The sequence below is a fragment of the Cyanistes caeruleus genome, unplaced genomic scaffold (genome assembly GCF_971803275.1).
Source record: "Cyanistes caeruleus unplaced genomic scaffold, bCyaCae1.hap1.1 HAP1_SCAFFOLD_99, whole genome shotgun sequence".
Taxonomy (NCBI): domain Eukaryota; kingdom Metazoa; phylum Chordata; class Aves; order Passeriformes; family Paridae; genus Cyanistes; species Cyanistes caeruleus.
The window spans coordinates 107,435-126,998 of record NW_028255901.1 but is presented as its reverse complement, the minus strand read 5'-3'; the positions used below and the strand labels follow the sequence as shown (position 1 = coordinate 126,998).

The 19,564-nt window shown below is 54.2% G+C and overlaps 3 protein-coding genes across 3 annotated transcripts in view; 1 reads left to right on the top strand and 2 right to left on the bottom strand.

Annotated features, from left to right (window-relative positions):
- The window catches only part of LOC147646404 (olfactory receptor 14I1-like), a 186,438-nt gene that overhangs the window by 93,890 nt on the left and 72,984 nt on the right, over positions 1 to 19,564 (bottom strand). The window lies entirely within an intron of this gene.
- Positions 1 to 19,564, bottom strand: part of LOC147646405 (olfactory receptor 14I1-like) — a 142,156-nt gene that overhangs the window by 49,613 nt on the left and 72,979 nt on the right. The window lies entirely within an intron of this gene.
- LOC111944351 (uncharacterized) lies at positions 2,847 to 12,994 on the top strand. Its single transcript, XM_086873482.1, has 4 exons — positions 2,847 to 5,135; positions 6,354 to 6,507; positions 9,548 to 9,620; positions 9,807 to 12,994. The coding sequence occupies exons 3-4, from the start codon at positions 9,575 to 9,577 to the stop codon at positions 10,811 to 10,813; spliced, it is 1,053 nt and encodes a 350-aa protein (XP_086729608.1). The 5' UTR covers positions 2,847 to 5,135; positions 6,354 to 6,507; positions 9,548 to 9,574; the 3' UTR covers positions 10,814 to 12,994.

Below are 19,564 nucleotides of genomic sequence, written 5' to 3'. Positions count from 1 at the left end.
TTATAGTGAAGTTTTCACAGCATTGTCCATTTGCACTTTTCCTTTTTAGCTTAACCAATTTCTGCTGCAGAGTCAGATATCCTCACCATGGGCTCTGCCTTTAGCTGTGCAAATTCCATCTGTGCCCCCAGGCAGAGCTTGGGCTGAGGGGCAGAGGAATTCAGCCCAATTCCTCCCCCAGGCAGGAACACCCTGGTACATTGTCCAGGCTTTGCCCCAGAGGTGTTAATTTGCATTTCAAAAGCTCCTCTGCTGGCTGCCTGGAATGAAGCTTCTCTTCCAGGGCAGCCATGGGATGACTCACATGGAGCCCCCCCCACCTTACAATTTTTTCTTTTTTTTTTTTAATACAATTTTCTATTAACTATTTACCTTTTAAAGGGCCGCATTTCAAGGTCTTCTGGTTTTCAAAATGCAGCTTAAAGGTGAACATGGAAAAACCCATACCGTAATTTTGCCATCCCTAAGAGCCATGCACAAACATAAAAACAAAAATTAGAAAGCAATCAAGTATTTTCTTTTTCTTCTCTGACTAAAAACTGATTCTCACACCCCTGGCCCAAGCAGAACTGACAACAGAAAAGTAGAATTATTACGAAAAATTCTTCTAATGGTGTAATCCTTTCACTAAAACTGTGAAAAGCAAAAACTCTCCAACAATGTCTCCAGAGAAATAAGGCATGACTTGATTCTGAACAGAATCATTTCAGCCACACATATTCTGCATGTGCAGAGAAAATCATTCCATGACATGTGAGTTTTACTAGATGTTTCCTAAACTTTATTCAGTCTGAACCCATAGAAATTCATTGGTTTAGTGTTCATTGTTTCCAAGGTGTGGAGTTCTTAGTGTTTGGTTTCCTGTTGCATCCGGATTTCTGTGTCTCTGATGTGAATTAGGTCTGCACTCCTGGATTTCCTGCTCAGCCTTTTCCAGACCCCCTTGGATCCCCATTCCTGGGCCCTGGGACCCCCCCGCATCTCCTTCCCCAGCTCCGGGACCCCCTGCACCCCCTTCTCCTGCACCAACAGCGCCCTGCACCCCCTTTCCCGGGGATCCTCCCCTGCCAGCCCCTGGATCCCCCGGTTCCGTCAGCCCGGGGACCCCCGGAGCCCCATTCCCGGCCATCCCGGGGCACCGCACCCCCAGGCCTCCCTTTCCAGGGAAAGCCGAGCTGGGCACGGGGCTCTCCAGCCGCTCTGGCATTTCTGATCACCCAGAGGAGAGGGAGAGAGCAGCAGAGAGAGAGAGAAGGAGATTGGGAATCGGGGCTCGGGCTCCCAGCGCCCGCTCCTGCTCCACCGGGGCTGGGGAGCCGCAGCCGCAGGAAAAATGGGATCCGCGGATGCCGGGGCTTCCCCCGCTTTGGGCCGAAGCCGGCGGGTTCCAGGCAGAGTTTGGGCGCAGGGCCCGGGAGTTCAGCCCAGTTTGTCCCGGGGGTCCCGCAGTGCGCGGCCGAGGAGGGTCCCGGGGGATCCCGGGAGGGGATCCAGGGGAATTCCCTGGAATTGCCCCGTCCCCTCCCCCCGCGCTCCCTCGGGCACTTTCGCTTCCGCCTTGGCCACCCTGCGCCGCCGGGATCTGCCCGGCGACCGGTGACGTCACTGCAGCCTCGGGCTGCCACTGGCGGGCAGCAAAGAGCGGCGCCAATGGCGGGGCCGGAGGCGGCTCTGGGGGCGGGGCCGGGGCTGTGGGCGGGGCCGCAGCGGAGCAGCGCGATGGCTCCAGCGCTGGGGCCGGGGGCGCTCCCGGGGGGCGGCGAGAGGTGAGGGGGACCCCGGCACCGGGACTCTTTGATCGCCCATTCCGGAGCGCCGAGGGGCCCCTAAACCCCCATTCCTGGCCGCCGCCATTCCACCGAACCCCCATTCCCGGCCGTGGGTCCCACCCTGCACCCCCTTATCCGGCACCAGGAACGCCTGCACCCCTTTCCCGGCCATCCCGCCTCCAGCAGCCCCCAGAGCCCCCTTCTCCTTGACCCATTTACCCCCCGGACCCCTATTCCTGCCTCTCCCAGCAGCCAGCCCCTCCTTTCTTCAGCACTCAGGACAGCCGGGACCCCTATTCCCAGCCATCCCGGCTTTCCCTGCCCTGTCCTGGCAATGGGGACAGCGGGGACCCTTGGAGCTCCCTTTCCTGGGTACAGGAACGCCCTGAACTCCAGCCATGCCACATCTAGCCATCCCTAGCCTCCCCTCTTGTCACTCCTGGCATCCCCAAATGCCCTTCCCAGCTCTCGCCGTTCCCCCCTTCCTTCAGCCGTGACCCCCCCGATCCCAAATCTCCAAATGTCCCCCCAGTTCTCCTCTCCCTGCGTTCCCTGCACGCGGCGCTGTCGGAGCCCGGCCCGGGCTTCCCGCAGTCCATGTCCATGGGGTCCCTGGCTGGGATCCCCTTCCAGCGCCGCCGCAGCGAGCGGGGCCGGGCGGAGCCGAGCCGGGATCTTGGGATAGCCAGAGCTGGGATATTGGGATAGCCAGAGCTGGGATATTGGGATAGCCAGGGCTGGGATATTGGGATAGCCAGGGCTGGGATATTGGGATAGCCAGAGCTGGGATATTGGGATAGCCAGGGCTGGGATATTGGGATAGCCAGAGCTGGGATATTGGGATAGCCAGGGCTGGGATCTTGGGATAGCCAGGGCTGGGATCTTGGGATAGGCAGGGCTGGGATCTTGGGATAGCCAGGGCTGGTATATTGGGATAGCCAGAGCTGGGATATTGGGATAGCCAGGGCTGGGATATTGGGATAGCCAGAGCTGGGATATTGGGATAGCCAGGGCTGGGATATTGGGATAGCCAGGGCTGGGATATTGGGATAGCCAGGGCTGGTATATTGGGATAGCCAGGGCTGGGATGTTGGGATAGCCAGGGCTGGGATATTGGGATAGCCAGAGCTGGGATATTGGGATAGCCAGGGCTGGGATATTGGGATAGCCAGAGCTGGGATATTGGGATAGCCAGGGCCGGCACAAGGAGCGGCACCGGCACGGGGCCAGCGGGGAGCTGCAGATGCTGCAGCAGCGGCACAGCCAGAGCGGGGCTGAGCGGGGGGAGCCGGGGCTGGGGGATCTGTGGGGCTGCGATGGCAACTGTGGCACCGCCATGGGGATCCCTGAGATCCAGGCTGAGGGATTAACAAATTCCCTGGCTCACAGCTGCAGGGAATGTCTCCGGAAATATGTCAGACATGGGCGGGAGGTGCTGGAGTATAAAGATGGGGAGGGCAGAATTGCCATGGGAATATGGGAATGGGAATGTGGGATTTGGGAGGGCAAAATTTGGGAATGTGGGAATTCCCACGGAAATTCCATGGATGGATCTCAGACATCCCATTCCCGTGAGATCTCCATGGATGGATCCCGCTGCTGTCCCATTCCCATGGGAATTCTGTAGATGGATCTCACTGCCATGTCATTCCCATGGAATTCCATGGGCAGATCTTCCCATTTCACTGCCATGGGAGCTCCAATCCAGTTCCCCCCCAAACCCATCCTGAGGGTCGCCCTGTTCTCTGCCCTCCCCAGCCCCCCAAAACTCATCCTGGGTCCCCCCTTATCCTCTCACACCTAGAATTCCTGGGAGTCCCCCCGTGTCCTCTCCCCCAGGACTTTGGGGGTCCCACCCGACCTGTCCGTGCACCCCCAGATTTCTTCCACAGCCCCCCTGTGATGGTGGAGGGTGGGGGCCGAGTGCTGGTGCCCCCCTGCCTGCAGCAGATCCAGCGGTGAGGGCAGTTCGGGGGGTCCCTCAGCATTTGGGGTCCCTGAGATTTGGGGTGACCCCCCGGGCCCTCCAGGATCTCCCTGAACACGCTGACGCTGCCCGTGGGCAGTGAGAAGGTTCAAACCTGGCATGGGGTCCCCAGCACTGCCACCCGCATTGCCCAGGTCCCCCCAAACCTGCCGAGAACCCCCAAACCCCCCGGGACACCCCAACCTCCCCGGGATCCCAAACACATCCCTGGATGCTCCAAAAACTCCCCAAAACCGCAAAACCCCATACAGACATTGAGAAGGTTCATACCTTCCATGGGACCATGGGGTCCCCATCTCCATCACCAGCAGGTTCCCCAAAACAACCTTGAGATCCCAAATTCCACTCCCGGGATCGCCCAAATTCCCTCATCAGGACCCCTGTAAACCACCATGGCCCCAAAACCACCCAGAACTTCCGAAAACCCCCCAGGAAACGCTCACAAAGGTTTATACCCAGCATGGGGACCCCATCATCTCCATCGGCATCACCCAGGTACCCCAAACCCCTCCCGGGACCCCCAACCCCTCCCGGGCTCCACTGCCGGAACCAACGGGAGCGGTGTTGCCCTTTTAAGAGGAGTTACAGTGGGACCCGACAATACCGGGGGTCCTTAAAGCGGCCATGGTAGAGAGAACCCCCAAAATTCATCCTGGGGGACAAAACATCCCCTACAGGGGCTTGGGGTGGGGACACCCCTAAAAATGTCACTTAAAGCTGTCACGATCCCCCCTCAAAAGGGGCTTGTGGGGCTGCGGCCGCACAAACACCCTAAAATGGGGAGGAAAAAACACCCCTGTAGTGGTGGGATCCCCCCCAAAAAACCTGAAAAAGAGAAAAACTCCTCTTGAGAGGGGCCTGAAGACCCTGAAGGGCCCTGGAAGAGGGACAAGATCCCCTCCTGTGCTGGGGCCTCCCCGAGCCGGGAACTCTCCCGTTCCTGCACTCGGGGGAGCCCCGAACGACGGCGGCTCCTGGGCTGAGCCCCCCTCAGCCGGGGCTGCGGGGGGAACTGGGGGAGCTGGGACGGGGCTTGGGGCTCCTGGGGTGAACTGGGGGACCCTCAGTGCTCCCACCTCCCCCTGTTCCCCTGTCCCGCCCCGTTCCCATTGTTCCCCCAAAGCTCCGCTGCCCCCAGCTCGGTTTGGGGGGGACCCAGCCCTTTCCCATCGTGTCCCGGCCCGGCCCCGCTCACCCGAGGGCTCCGAACTGCGCCCAGGGACAGAGGAGGGACAGAGGGGGAGGAAGAGGAGGGACAGAGCAGGAGGAAGAGGAGGAGCAGGAGGAGGAAGAGCTGGAGCAGGCAGAGGAGGCTCCACCTGCGCTCCCCGCTCTCTGCATCTGCAGCTCCTTCGGGACCATCGCCCCCCATCCCGCAGGTGCCCGGGGAGGGGGAGCTCGCCCCAAATACCCCGGGGCTCCCTGGCTTTGGGGTTTTTGGGGGGGATGTTTGGGGATGGCAGGGCTCCAGAGCCGAGCCGCAGATGCCCCTCGGGGGCACCCCGGGGGTCCCCGGGAGGTGTTTTTGGGGGGTCCCGGTGGCGGTGGCGGCAGAGCCCCGGCAAAGGGGCCGGGGGGATGCGGGTCCGGCATGGCCGGGAAAGGGGTTCGGGGCTCCCGGTGCCGGCAGTGGCTGCTCCCAGCATTGCCCAGTTGCTCACCCCGTGTGCCTCCAGTTTCCTCGGCAGCAGGAAGAGCCAAATCACTCCCAGTCATTCCCTATTAGGGTAAAACTTGTTTCCATTTTTCCCAAATGTTATCCCCATTTTCCCACATTTGTATCCCATTTATCCCAAATTTTTCCCGTTTTTATCCTGTTTTTGTCCCACTTTTTTCCATTTTTCCTCATTTTATCCCGTTTTCATATATTTTTTTCCCCATTATTATCCTATTTTTTATTTTTCCCTAGTTTTCACCCATTTTTCTCCTTTTTTCCTCCATTTCCCCCCTTTTTAACTCATTTTTCCTCATTTTTTTCTTATTTTTTCTGATTTTTTTTCTATTTTTTCCTGCATTTTTACTCCATTTTTTCTCCACGTTGTCCTAATTTTTCCCTTTTTTTTTTTTCCATTTTTAATCTATTTTTTCCCCATTTCTCCATTTTACCCTCTTTTTGCTCCATTTTCCCTCAGTTTTTTCCCCATGTTCTCTCCTGTTTTCCCCATTTTCTTCCATTTTTCTCCCACTTTCGCTTCATTTTTACCATTTTTATTCCCATTTTCCCTTCATTTTTCTCCCAGTTTCCCTCATTTTTTTTCTCCATTTTTATCCTGGTTTTATCTCATTTTTCCATCATTTTATCCCCATCTTCTTCCATTCCTTTCTCCCATTTTTCCCAATTTTTCCTTCATTTCTATCCCATTTTTCCCTAATTTTATCCCATTTTTTCCCTATTATTTTCCCACGTTGGCTCCAATTTCCCCCATTTTTCCTCCATTTCCATCCTAATTTTCCCTATTTCCCCCTAATCTTTTCCATTTAATTATTCAAAAAAATTAATATTTTCGTGGGAAAAAAGGGTGCTTTGGGGGCAAAACTCCATGAATTTGAATCACAGCTTTCCCATGATTTTTCCATGATTTCCCCATGATTTCCAGCTGGAAGGAGGAGTGGGATTCATCAGAACATTCTGGAAGCTGGAATAGGACCAGGCCATCAACCTTCCCAAAAATCTGGACCAGCTCATCTGCAATTCCACCTTTCCCCACTCCCCGGATTCCCAGGTCCGGAAATTCTTCTACAACCTCCCAGGTAGGCAATTCCCAAAATTTCATGGAAAAATGGGATAGGGGGATTTCATCCTGGAATTTTCCTGATTTTCCCCAATCTTTTTCTCCCTTTTTTTTTTTTTTCTTATTTTTCCCTCATTTTTCCCTGAATTTTTCCCAGTTTTTTCGCCATTTTTTTCCTGATTTTTTTGTTTTTCCTAATTTTTCCCTCTTCCCAAAATTTTTTGTCTTTCCCCAACTTTTTCTCTAATATTTCCATAATTTTTCTGGTTTCTCCCATTTTTTCCCAATTTTTTCCCTTGTTTTTCCCATTTTTTTTCCTGATTTTCCCCCAGGGGTTTTTTTCATTATTTTTTTATTTTTCTGGGTTTTTTTTCTTTTTTTTCCCATTTTTTTCTTAAACTTTTCCTTGATTTTTGTGCTTTTTCCTGTTTTAATCCCATTTTTTTTCCCTGATTTTTCCCTTTTCCTTTCTCTAATCTTTCTGGTTTTCCCCAGTTCTTTCCTGATTTTTTTTCATTATTTTTTTCTGATTTTCCCAGATTTTTTTTATCCTTTTCCTGTTTGTTTCCCTGATTTTACACTGATTCTCTTTTTTTTTCCACATTTTTTCTCTGATTATTTCCGAATTATTTTCCAGATTTTTTTGCAATTTTTTCTCAAATATTTCTGGTTTTTCCTTCATTTTTCCAATATTTTCCCAATTTTTTCCTGATTTTTCCTGATTTTTCCCAGGGTCTTTTTGGTTTTCTTTTCCTGATATTTTCCCTGATTTCTCACAATTTTTCACAATTTTTTCATGTATTTCCCATTTTTTCCTGATTCTTCTCTCTTCCTTTCCCAAATAGTTTCTAGCTTTTTCCCAATTTCTTCTCAAATTTCCCTTGTTTTTACCTGATTATTCCTGGTTTTTTTCCTATTACTTTTCAGATTTTATTCCTCTTTCTTTTCTGGATTTTCCCCAATTTTTCCAAGTTATTTCCCAGGTTTTTTCCTGATTTCCCAAATATTCTTTCCAATTTTCCCTGGTTTTTCATTACTTTTCCTTCTTTTCCTATTTTTTCTGATTTTTTCCCCATTTTTTCTGATTTTTCCTGATTTTTCCCAGATTTTTTCCACTGTCTTTTCCTGATTTTTCCCCAATTTTTTCACATTTTTTCCCTTGAGTTTTCTCTTTTTTTCCCCAAAACTTTTCCTGGTTTTCCCCAATTTTTTGTCAGATTTTCCCATTTTTCCCAAATTTGTTCCTGATTTTTCCCTGATTCTTTTGGATTTCACCCTGATATTTTTGGTTTTTCCCCGAATTTTCCCTTCCATTTTCCTTGAATTTATCCTGGGCTTTTTTCCATTTTTTCCCCAATTTTCCAGTTTCTTTCACACTCCCAGTATCATCCCAGTCACAATCTAATCCCAGTCACTCCCAGTCTGATCCCAGTCATCCCAGTCTGATCCCAGTCACTCCCAGTATGAGGCCAGTGGCCCCCAGTTGCTCCCTGGCAGTGCCAGTGTGACCCCAGTAGCCTCCAGTGGGATCCCTGGGACTCCCTGTCTCTCCCAGTATATCCCAGTCAGCCCCAGCGCGCTCCCAGTCATTCCCAGCTCCTCCCAGTTGCTCTCAGCATGATTCCAGTTGTTCCCAGCCACTCCCAGTCAATCCCAGTATGATTCCAGTCACCCTCAGTGGGATCCCAGTCCCCCCCAGCATGGGCCCAGCTGCTCCCACTGTGATCCCAGTATGATCCCAGTTGAGTGTGATCCCAGAATAGTTGTAATTCTTCCCAGTTCCTACCAGTATGATCCCAGTTGAGTATGATCCCAGAATAGTTGCAATTCTTCCCAGTTCCTCCTGGTATGATCCCAGTTGTCCCTGGAATAGTCCCAGTCCATCTCAGCACGGTCCCACTCACTCCCCGTTTCTCCCAGTGTGGTTCCAGCTGTTCCCAGTATGGTCACTGTCACTCACAGTATATCCCAGCTGCCCTCAGCATGCTTGTGCTCATTCCCAATCATTCCCAGTTATCCCAGTAAGGTTCCAGTTACCCCAGTACAAACCAGTCCCTGCCAGTGCTGCCACTCCTGGGATCCCCCAGCCCTCTCTGTGTTCCCCCCTCCCACATCTCCCCAGAGGAGCCCCAAGGGCTGGCAGTCCCCAGCCAGGGTCCCCAGCCAGCCCCAGGTTGGATCTGCAGCCCCCAATTTTCCCAGTTTCCCTCTCCTTTTCCCCGGGCCGGGTTCCCCCCGTCCCCAGCGGGTGGGAGCAGCGGAGAGCCCCGCGCTGCCCATCCCGACCTGTCCCGGCTCCATCCCCGCTCCTGCCGTGGGCTGTGAGGGGTTTGGGAACGGGGCACCGAGGGTGTCACTGCTCCTGGGGGAGGAGGAGGAGGGATGGAAGAGGAGGGAGGAAGAAGGAGAGAGAGAAGGGATGGAAGTAGGAGAAGGAGGTGGGGTTAGGGAGGAAGAGGAGGAGGAAGGATGGAAGGGGAGGAGAGGGAGGAAGAGGAGGGACAAAGGAGGATCAGGGAAAGGAGAAGGAACCACAAGGTTGAGCACTCCTTGAATTCATAGCCCCCTCCTGTGGGATCATCACCCACCATCCCACAGGTGATGGGGGAGTGGGAGCTTTGCCCGGATATCCTGGGGGGGTCCCTGGGTTGGGTTTATTTTGCGGGGGGGGATGTTTGGAGAATGTGGAACTGCAAAGCTGAGCGAAAAATCCTACCTGGGGGGACATTGGGGGGTCTCACCATCCCTAAGTGGGGAAATGGAAACGGGGAACTTTTCGGATTCCTGGCACTCCCAGCAGCCTGGGGATGGTAGGGACCGAGCAGACAGGTTGTCCCCAGTACAAGCTTGACTCCCAGCAGCTGGGACAGGCGGGAACCCTTGAACCCCAAACAGGAGAGACTAGAGTTGGGGAAATCCTGGGAGGCATTTTCAGGGCTGAATCTTGGTGTTTTTTGGAGGTTTTACGGACCCCAGATGTCCGGTGACTTCTAGAGACGAGCTTGGACAGAGGGACCTTCAAACTCAATGTCCTCATCCCTTGTATTTCCCCAAACCAGGATTTCCCATTCCCAAACCTTGGCCAGATGGAGAAGGAGGCTACGAGGAAGATGCACCAGGACACCCAGGCAGGTGAGGAGGAAGTCAGTGCCCCTTTCCCCCTCTCTCCTGCTCCATCTCCCAGCCCAGCCTGGCCCCCGGCTGCAGGACAACCCCGCTGCCGACGCCGTCCTGCCGGGGACGCACTGGGGGGATCTCCTTCCCCTTCCCTCTGGCACGGAGACAAATCCCATCCTCTCCTTGTCCTTCCTCCCCCAGACCAGGAGCTGAGGATGGAGACCAGGGAGGACAAATCCCCACAGCAGAACCTCATGGAAGAGGCTGTTTTGAGTGGCTCCACAGCGCAGGAATTCAACATGGAAGAAAAGCCATGGAGATCCCACAGGAGGAGGGGCTCCAAACCCATCCCAGGGTGCTCTGAGGAGGAAAGACCCACCCTGTGCCGGGAAGGCGGCCGGAGATCCAGCCAGGGCTCTGAGCTGGTGGTCCATGAGCAGCTTCAGGATGGGGAGAAGCCCTACAAGTGCTTGGAGTGTGGGAAGAGCTTCAGACAGAGCAACAGCCTGATCCGCCACCAGATGATCCACACTGGGGAATGGCCCTACGAGTGTGGAGAATGTGGGAAGGGCTTCTACTGCCACTCCCACCTCATCATCCACCAGCGCATCCACAGTGGGGAGAGGCCCTACGAGTGTCCTGAGTGTGGGAAGAGGTTTCAGACCAGCTCCAGTCTCCTCCAGCACCAGCGGATTCACACGGATGAGAGGCCCTTCCGCTGCCCTGACTGTGGGGAGGGCTTCAAGCACAACTCCAACCTCATCACCCACCGGCGCATCCACACTGGGGAGAGGCCCTACGAGTGTGGGGAATGTGGAAAGAGCTTCAGACAGAGCTCCAGCCTGATCTGCCACCAGAGAACCCACACTGGGGAACGTCCCTATGAGTGTGGGGAATGTGGGATGACCTACAGCCGGAGGTCCCAACTGACCATCCACCAGATGATCCACACTGGGGAGAGGCCCTACGAGTGCTCCGAGTGTGGGAAGAGGTTTCAGACCAGCTCCCATCTCCTCCAGCACCAGCTGATTCACACAGATGAGAGGCCCTTCCACTGCCCTGACTGCAGGAAGGGCTTCAAGGACAACTCCAACCTCATCAGGCACCGGCGTATCCACACTGGGGAGAGGCCCTACGAGTGTCCCCAGTGTGGGAAGAGCTTCACCCAGAGCTCTAACTTGACCCAGCACCAACGGAGGCACCGGTAAGGGAAGCCCTGTGAGTGCCCCAAGTGCAGAAAGGTGTCCATGCGCTGCTCCAGCTCCATCCCCCATCAGAGGACCCACGTTGGGCAGAGCCCTGATGACCCACGTTCCCAGTGATCTGTGTTGGGAAGACACTGGGCTGGTGGTCATTTTGATTTGGCCCTAATTTTCTTTTGATTCATCTTCATCCCTTTAAAACAGACAAAATTGGGGTAAAAGTCTACAGATTCATCAAAGGCATCTAAAACATCTCTTTTACTAGTGCTTGAAGGGAATCTGGTATTCAGGGAGGTAATGGGGAGGGTTTTGGGGGTATTTGGTTTATTTGTCTCCATCTCTTGCCACTCAAGGAGATGAGCGAGTTCTATCTGTCACCTCAAAATCACTCAGTGCCATTGAAATCTACTCAATCCCACCCAAAATGACTGGATTCCACAGTCCCTCAGGGTGTGTTGCCTTAAGTTTTAGCTTTCATATTTTTCGTATTCTGCACTGCCTAGGTTTGTAGTTTTGAACTTCCTATTAAGTGCTAGGGAGCTCTCTTCAGAGAGAAGGTAGACAAAACAATTCCTTTTCTAGCTTGATACCAAGGACAATTGTTACAAGTTCCATGCCCAAAAGCATGAACAAGGGTGGACTGAAGAGAGAAAACAAGGATAGGACTTCCTCATCTGAAGCTGTAATTGGACAGTGAATCCAAATATGCAGATGGACCTAAACTTCTGAAAATGTGAGACCTCATGATCACTTGTCCATTTTTGTGACCATTTCTGGTCCATCTTGGGTGTAGCCCTGTCCAGGTTCTTGTACTGCCCAAGGTGTATCCTCTAAGGCCTTTTAATAAACTTTATTCTTAACTCTGTGCAGCCTCTGTTCTAGGTCAGCCTTCTGAAGGCATCAGGTGGAATGGGGTTGGAAGGGGACGAGGTGAAGTGGGATGCAAATCAGGTGAGTTGAGAATGGCATTGGGTGGGGCAGGATAGGTGGGATAGAGTTTGGGAGGTGTGAAATGAGGGAAATTGGTCTTGGGAAGGGGGTCTTGATGTCCAGCAGGGATGGGATGGGTTGGGGTTGGGATTGGGGATGTGGGGTGGGGTCTGCAATGAGACAGCCAAAGTTTGGGGATGATGAAGGGAGGGGGAGCCCATTATTGAATGAGGTTTTGGATATTCAACATTCCTGAAGAGACTTTGGGGCATCTCACATTTCTGAGGCGCTTTTGGGGCACTCCCCAGCTCTTGGGGTGTTCCTGAGAGCAGCTCCATGGAGCCCCATTGCCAGGGCTGGTTGCCATGGGCACGAGCTCAGAGCTGTAGCCAGAGTGCGTTGCCTCAGCGCTGGAGAGCAGAGAAATGATGAATGGCCCCAGACATCTCCAGGGTGTGTTTGGGGGCAGAGCAAGTTCTGCCTGTGTGGGGCGGTCACTGCCCCAGCCCAGCCACTGCAGCCTCTGCTCCAGCCCCAAAGTGGCTGCCAAGCCCCTGGCACCCCAAAAACCCCAGCTGGGAGAGGGAGCAGAGCAGGTGAGGCTGTGACACGGGTGTGACACTGACATGTGCCACGGCCCTGGAGCTCACAGCAGCTACGATGGCGCTGGATCCAAGGCTGATTGTGGATCTTTGTCCCTCTCTTTTCTCCTGACTTCCAGTTTTCAAAATCTGGATAGCTTGAAGTTGGATGGGTTGGACGAGTTGGCTCAGTCAGTGCTTGTTGCAGTCTGTTTATTTTGTTCTGATTATTAAGTGAATGGTTTGTTCCTGTTGTTATCCCCCTATGATTGTGTAATGGTTTTGCCCTCCTGTCAGTTTTTGTAAACCCCTCCCCTTTTTCCTGAACCTTCCTTGTCCATAACCTTTAGCCTGCCCCTGGTCCCTGTCATTCAATGTAAACCCAACCCTTTGTTCCAGCAAGTTCCCTGCCTTTCATCCCCTACTCGAAGCCCCATTGGCTTTGCGACTGCCACCCCTCCCAAATGTTACCGCTATTTGCTCCTAGTATTGTGAACCCTCCTCCCGACTCCTCCCATACTGTATTCCCATTGGTCCTTGGTTTGTACCCTCCCCTCTTTAAATTGGAGAGCACAGGAGTGCTCAGGGCTCAGAGTCCTTGGGTCCCTTTGTGTCTTTCCAGCCCTCGTCCTGTCACCGCTCCTTTCCCTCAGTAAATCCTGTTCCTGGAAAGCTGCTTGGACTCTGGGTCTCCTCCATCTCCTCACTGAAGCCCACGACGCCAAGACCCGCAGAGCCTTGAGTGGCGGAGAGGCTCTGAAGGCTCGGTCTGGGGAAAACAGCTCCCAGACCGTTCCCCACTCCTGGCGCCGCCAGCGGCCAGTGAGCAGAGCTAGCCCAGGTGTGAAGGGCCGCGGCAGGCAGCGTCAGGCCATGGCCGAGGGGGCCTGGACCCACCCGGAGCTCCTCCCGGAGCCCAGCGGACTCCAGCTCAGCGGGGGCCGGCAGCGGGGCACAGCTTAGGCTCGGCAAGGTGTGAGCAGCCGTGGTCCGGCCCAGCCTCAGCCGGGGTCCCGCAGCCTCCCGTCCCCACCCGGTCACTGCTGGGGCCAGCCCGGCCCCGCCAGGCCGAGCCTGTGCGATTCAGCCCTTCTGGGACACAGGGCCAGAAAGACTTCAGCCCTGAAGCAGCAGGCTTTGAGTTCAAGCCTTGGGAAGCGCTTGCCAAAGGCTTGATGGCAATTCATACGTTCATCAAGTCACCCCACTGAAAGTTATGTTTCTAGAATCTTCCTGTATCTCTCCCCGTATTGGTTGCAATTCGTCGCAGTATTTTGCATCTTTCTAACCCCAGTCTGTGTCTGGACCCATGCCCTCAGACTGCGCCCTCACACCTCCCCTAGATATTGTTGTGTCTGCCCCTAGGCCTGGTCTTTGCACTTTGCTCCTGTGCTGCGCAGGCTTTATGGGCCTCATCCCTACTTGATTTTCCTATTCCAGTTGGTTTTGGGGACTCCAGCGCACCCGCTCCTTTAATTTCCTCCTCGGTTGCCCGGGTGTCAGGGGACCCTGAAGCTTTAAGGATTGTTGTGGCCACTGTCAGCACGACTGCAAGGGCCGCAGTGCAGCGGGGCCCGGCCCGACCGGCAGCCGGGTACCTCCTCAAAGGTGGAAGCAAGAGAGAGATTTCCCTGGCTTGCCTGTCTGCAAAATGTCAATCTCACCGAGGTGGATCCAGCTTTTTAAATGCTTTAATAGGTAGTCAGTTCCCACAGCTAGCCAGCTCTTGGATTTTGCTTGGCACAGGGGCAGCTCTCGCTTAGCAGCTCCTCTCAGTAAAATCATTTCCATGGGGGGCTTCTTCCCTGCTCACCAAATAGCAATTCATGCAAAAGCAGCACAAACTGTTCTTCCTGTCCTCCTATCTTTGCCAGAGAGTGCCTTTCAAAGGGATAATAATTGGGAGCGAGGGGGTTTACATTTTCCATTGCAAAGGAGCCTCCTGCCTCCCTTAGCAGGCCCCTGTCTTTCAAAGGAAGACACACACGGTCTCCTTTTGCACCTTCACTTGGCCCCAGCCACTCCTGATCATTTGAAGGAGCGGCTCAGAAGAAGGGGCTGCAATCCCCCAAGGCCTGGGCTGCTCCAGGCCGCTCCTGGTGCCTTGGGCTGTTGAAGGGGTGCCGGGGTGGCCTTTGTGACACAGGCACGGGGTGCCGGGGTGGCCTTTGTGACACAGGCACGGGGTGCTGGGGTGCCCTTTGTGACACAAGCACGGTGTGTCAGGGCCCGTGGTGATGCGGGACCTTGCGGTGCCCAAAGTCCATTGTGACATGGCAGAGCCCCGCCCCGGCTGGGGGGTATATAAAGGGCTTGTGGGGCCTGGGTCAGTCCCAGGACAGTGGCTGTGTCCAGGTACCTGTGTGCACCAGAGGACTGCAGGCACGGAGGAGGAGAAGGCGAAGGCCAAGTCCCAGCCCCCCAGGCCCTGGCCCGGCTCACAGAGAGCCCAGGCCTTGAGGGAGCAGCAGGAGGAGGCTGAGAGGGCAAGCAGAGGGAGGAGAGGAGCCGTGGAGTCCTGCGCTGAGGAAGAGCCAGAGCCAGAGCTCTGCCGAGGAGAAATGAACAAGTTCCAGCAAGGGACTCCAGGGGAAGCCTGCACTGAGCCACAGCTGTCCCCAGGAGAAGCCCAGAGCTGCCAGGAGCTCTCTGAGTGGGATGAAGGCCTTGAGCAAGAGCTGGTCCAAGTATGGGGGAGCTACTGGCATTTGCGGGACTGGGATGAGGGCAGGGAGCAAGAGCCCTCCCCAGCTGTCTCCGAGTGGGGCGAGTGCAGGGAGCAGGAGCCGTGGCAGGCGGACAGCGATCACTGTCAGGAATTCTCAGATTGGGAAGAATCTCCTGAGCAGCGGCTGTCCCCAGGAGAAGGCACGAGCCGCCGGGCACTCTTGGACTGGGAAGCTTGCCGCAAGCAAGAGCTGTGCCAGGATGGCCAGGAGGTGACTGGAGGCAAAGCAAAGAGAAAATCCTCCAGGTCCAGCTGGGATGATGACAGTGATGGAGAGCTGGCTCAGGACAGCAGGGAATACTGCGACATCCTGTGCAGCCAGCTCAAGGCCTGGCAGCGGGAGGACGATGACTGGGATGAGGTGAGCGTCCTGGAGCTGCACGAGGAAGGAGAAGAGGCCAGGCAGCAGAGACTGGCAGATTTAGCCCAAGAGGGAATCCTGCTGCCTGTCCCTCGAGAAGCTTGGGTGGAGTGCCAGGAGCCCGAGCTGTGCCCGCAAGAGCAACTCTGTGCCGGGCCTGGCCCTCCGGAAGCCCAAGCCACGGTGGAAGATGTCTCTGCTCCTGGGCAGCCGCTTCCCCACAGGAAAGGCCGCTCGCTCTTGAGGCAGGCACTGCGGGCGCTGCAGGCGCTGCAGGCACTGCGGGGGCTGTTCCGCTGCCCCTGCCTGGCGGCACAGCCACAGGATCAGCGCCTGCTGCCAGCAGCGCCGGGCTGCAGATGGCGGCTGCCCCGCGGCCTGCCCGGCGCCCCGAGGGAGCCGCACGGGCTGCCCCGGCCTGCGCTGGCCCTGCGGGCCGAGTCGGCCCTGGCCGCTCTGCGGCACCCCCGGGGCAGCTCCCCGAGGGCACACGGCAGCCCAAAGCGGTACCCAAAGGGGGACCCTCACTGCCGGGGCTCAGCGCCGCATCCCGGCCCATCGTCCGGCCGGGAAGGCACCTGGAAAGTCATCGGCTCCCAGCGGCAGCCTGGCACCGCCTGCAGCACCCCTGCACCGGGTCCCCAAGGGCCACAGCCACACGGCTCTTGGCCCTTTGCAGGGACACTGGCTCCAGCTCCTCCCTGCTGGACTCCAAGGCCATTTCCTCTCCTCTGGAAAGGACTCCATGCTGATCCTGGGGCACTTTGGCCATGAGGAATGGACACAGACAGGAGGTGTTGCTCCCAGGACACGACGGCGGCCTGCTGGACTGCAACACACACAATTCTAACAAAAGAAAAGAAAGTTGTTTTTAGGAAGTAGTAGTAGAAAAGAAAAAAACCCCAAACCCTGCCCCCCCCCCCCCCCCCCAAAACCTGCATAAGACCCTCCAGAAACCAAAAAATTATAAAGAATAAGAATAGGAATATTAGGAAGAAGAGGTAGAAGCTGAAGTAGATGAAGACGTAGTACTACTTAAAACATGGAAAATTAAGAATAAAATGTTGGAGTCTGGAATACAGAGTGTGTGCCCTTGTTTCTGATACTTAGTTATAAGATCCAGGTATAAGTTCCCCCAGGCAGGGCAGGTCCCTGGGTGCTGCCCCTGGCCCAGATAGTTTTCAGATGGGAAAAACTATCAGAAGTAAGGTTTTAGAAGACAAAATGTCTTCCCTGCTGACAGCACCGTAAGGAATAGCTGCAGGGCAGAGTTTTAAAAACAGAGGTTGTCTTGACCTCTCTACAGCCTTGCATGGTGCTCAGCATGATAGATCAGGGGAAAAAATATTATTGTGGTGTGGTAGCAGCCTCAGGGAGACAAAGAGTTACATTGTCCCACCCCAAACCCCTTGAGAAGGGCGGCCCAGGAGTTCTGATTGGGTTTGAGTCCCTGGGGGGTTCTCCCTTGCTGTGCTTCTACTGGTCCCTGACCCTGAACTCCACCCTCAAAGGTGGGGACCCTTGAGAGTTCTGTCCCTCAAAAACCCCTGCTGTGCCTCTGTTCGGGGCTCTCTGTTCTGGACCTGACTTTGTTCCCATGCTGAATAAATGGTTTTCTGAACCGGGAGCCCGTCTCGGTTGGTGTTTGATGCTGGTCCCCAGAATCCTGCTGCTTCCCTGGACGAGATCCTGAGGTTGCTGACTGCAACATATGGTGAGAGATTGCGTGGCATCCAGCGAAGCAAGAGAACAGCAGGACCCGGCTCCATGGACACCTCCTAAGTCACCGGCTGATGGCTTGAGAGCCAGCGAGACCCCGCCTAAGAAATGAGGACTCAAGAGTACCTGGCTGGAAAGCTGGGTTGGGAGTGCCTTGGGCATGGGGACGAAAAGGGGTTACGGAGGTGTGGGAGCCGAGACCAGACGCTGGGACACCTTACATCACCCAACGAGACATATTATGGACGATTATATTAACATTATGGATGATTTTGGATGGTATGGCTCTTCTGGTGGACTGTTTTTGTCTTCTGTGAAGTTCCTTCTTTTTTTTTTTTGGTGTATACCTCCCTGTACCTTCCCCTTTCCTCTGTTCCTAAGGGCAGGACAAAGGGTGAAAAAAGCCAAGATGGCTCGGGGCTGCTGCTGTCTCCCCGTCACCCCGGTGTCTTTCTGCCATCCCATCCCTGTTCTGAAGGCAGGCAAGGGACGGAGAACATCCAGAGTGATGCAGGTCTGCTGCCATCTGCCCGCCGTTTTGTGTCCTCCTTCACCCCCTGTCTTTCCATATTCCCCGTTCCCAGTCCAGGAAAGTCCATCCCGGCCTCCCCCCCCATCCCAAGATGGCTCTGGCCACGCGGTCTGGGATCCCTTGTTTCCCGCCTTGCTCCTTCTTTTCCAGCCCCGAACCTTCCCTTCCCCCAGTAACTCCTGCTTCGCTCCCACCCCTTTGTTCGGTGCTCCACCCCTGGGGGCTCTGCCTTTTCCATCCTGGGCAACACCTCCTCTGGGGAAATCGAAACTGGAACCTGAGCTCCCAGAGCCAGTGTTTCACCGAGATCATCTAAAGGGGCGATGCCCACATGGGAACCAGAGCCGAAACTGGAGATGGAAGAACTCTGCCCCTCGTGAGAGGAGATCTAAGAGCTGCACCCTTCCTCAAAGAGAATCCTAAACTGGAAGAGACTGAACTAAAAAACCATTATGTTTGCATTAAGTACCATCACCGTTTCATTTGCCCGGCATGGTCCGAGATTTAAATGTTTGTTTTCAATTTTGTTTTTTCTGTTTGCTTAATGTGTTTTGTTATTGAGATTTTGTTGTCCCACAAAGCAAAGCGGGTGCTCTGTGGAGGAGGGGAGATTTTAAGGTATATGTTTGGAAACATTTTAAACTCCTAATTATAATAAAAAAAAAATAAAAAAAAAAAATAAAAAAGGAGCAGATGTGGCAGCGGCCTCAGGGGAGACAAAGAGTTACATTGTCCCACCCCAAACCCCTTGAGAAGGGCGGCCCAGGAGTTCTGATTGGGTTTGAGTCCCTGCGGGGTTCTCCCTTGCTGTGCTTCTACTGGTCCCTGACCCTGAACTCCACCCTCAAAGGTGGAAACCCTCGGGGGTTCTGTCCCTCAAAAACCCCTGCTGTGCCTCTGTTCAGGGCTCTCTGTTCTGGACCTGACTTTGTTCCCATGCTGAATAAATGGTTTCGTGAACTGGGAGCCCGTCTCGGTTGGTGTTTGATGCTGGTCCCCAGAATCCTGCTGCTTCTCTGGACGAGATCCTGGAGCTGCAGACTGCAACAGCAGGGTATTGGATGAAATACACAAATTGACACATTGGGGGACGCAGGGTCTATGTGACCACTCCTTGAGGGAGAACGTCTGCATAGGGGTTTATGATATAGCAAAGGCCATCACTCAGGGCTGTGTAACGTGTCAAAGGGTAAACCAACGAGTGATGACGAAACCCGTACCAGGGGGGAGGGAACTAGCGGAGAGACCCTTCCAAAATGTGTAAATTGATTTCACAGAAATGCCTCTAGCACAGGGATACAAACACCTGCTAGTGATTGTAGATCACCTGACCCATTGGCCAGAGGCTTTTCCCACTTGGAATGAAAGAGCGAGAGTAGTAGTCAAAATACTTTTGGAACATATTGTCCCCAGGTATGGGTTAATCAATAACATAGACTCGGCCCCCATTTCACTGCCCATGTCCTCCAGGAAACCACTGAAGCCCTGGGGATAAAGTGGAGGTTACACACCCCATGGCATCCCCAGAGCTCCAGTTGGGTAGAATGGATGAATAAGACCATAAAAACCACCTTAACCAAGCTGACTCTGGAGACTAAATTAGATTGGATAAAATGTTTCCCTTTGGCTTTATTACAGATAAGAACCCGACCTCGAGCAGATTTAGGGGTATCCCCTTATGAAATGTTATTTGGACTCCCCTTTTTAATTACTCCTTACAGCACTGCCCAGTATACGGAAGGGGAAGAAACCTCAAGGAGGTATTTGGAAACTGTTGTTAAAACTTTAGAAAACCTCAGGAAAAAAGGGTATCTCCCCCAGACTCCTCCCTTAGAGGTAGACACACACCATATTAACCCTGGGGATTGGGTATTGGTAAAATCTTGGGCTAACTCTCCTCTCACTC

What these genes read in the sequence shown, in the direction of transcription:
- LOC111944351 (XM_086873482.1), top strand. Translation starts at nt 9,575, where the DNA reads ATGGAGAAGGAGGCTACGAGGAAGATGCACCAGGACACCCAGGCAG. An exon ending in GCACCAGGACACCCAGGCAG is followed by an intron (nt 9,621 to 9,806) that starts GTGAGGAGGAAG and finishes TTCCTCCCCCAG; the next exon opens with ACCAGGAGCTGAGGATGGAG.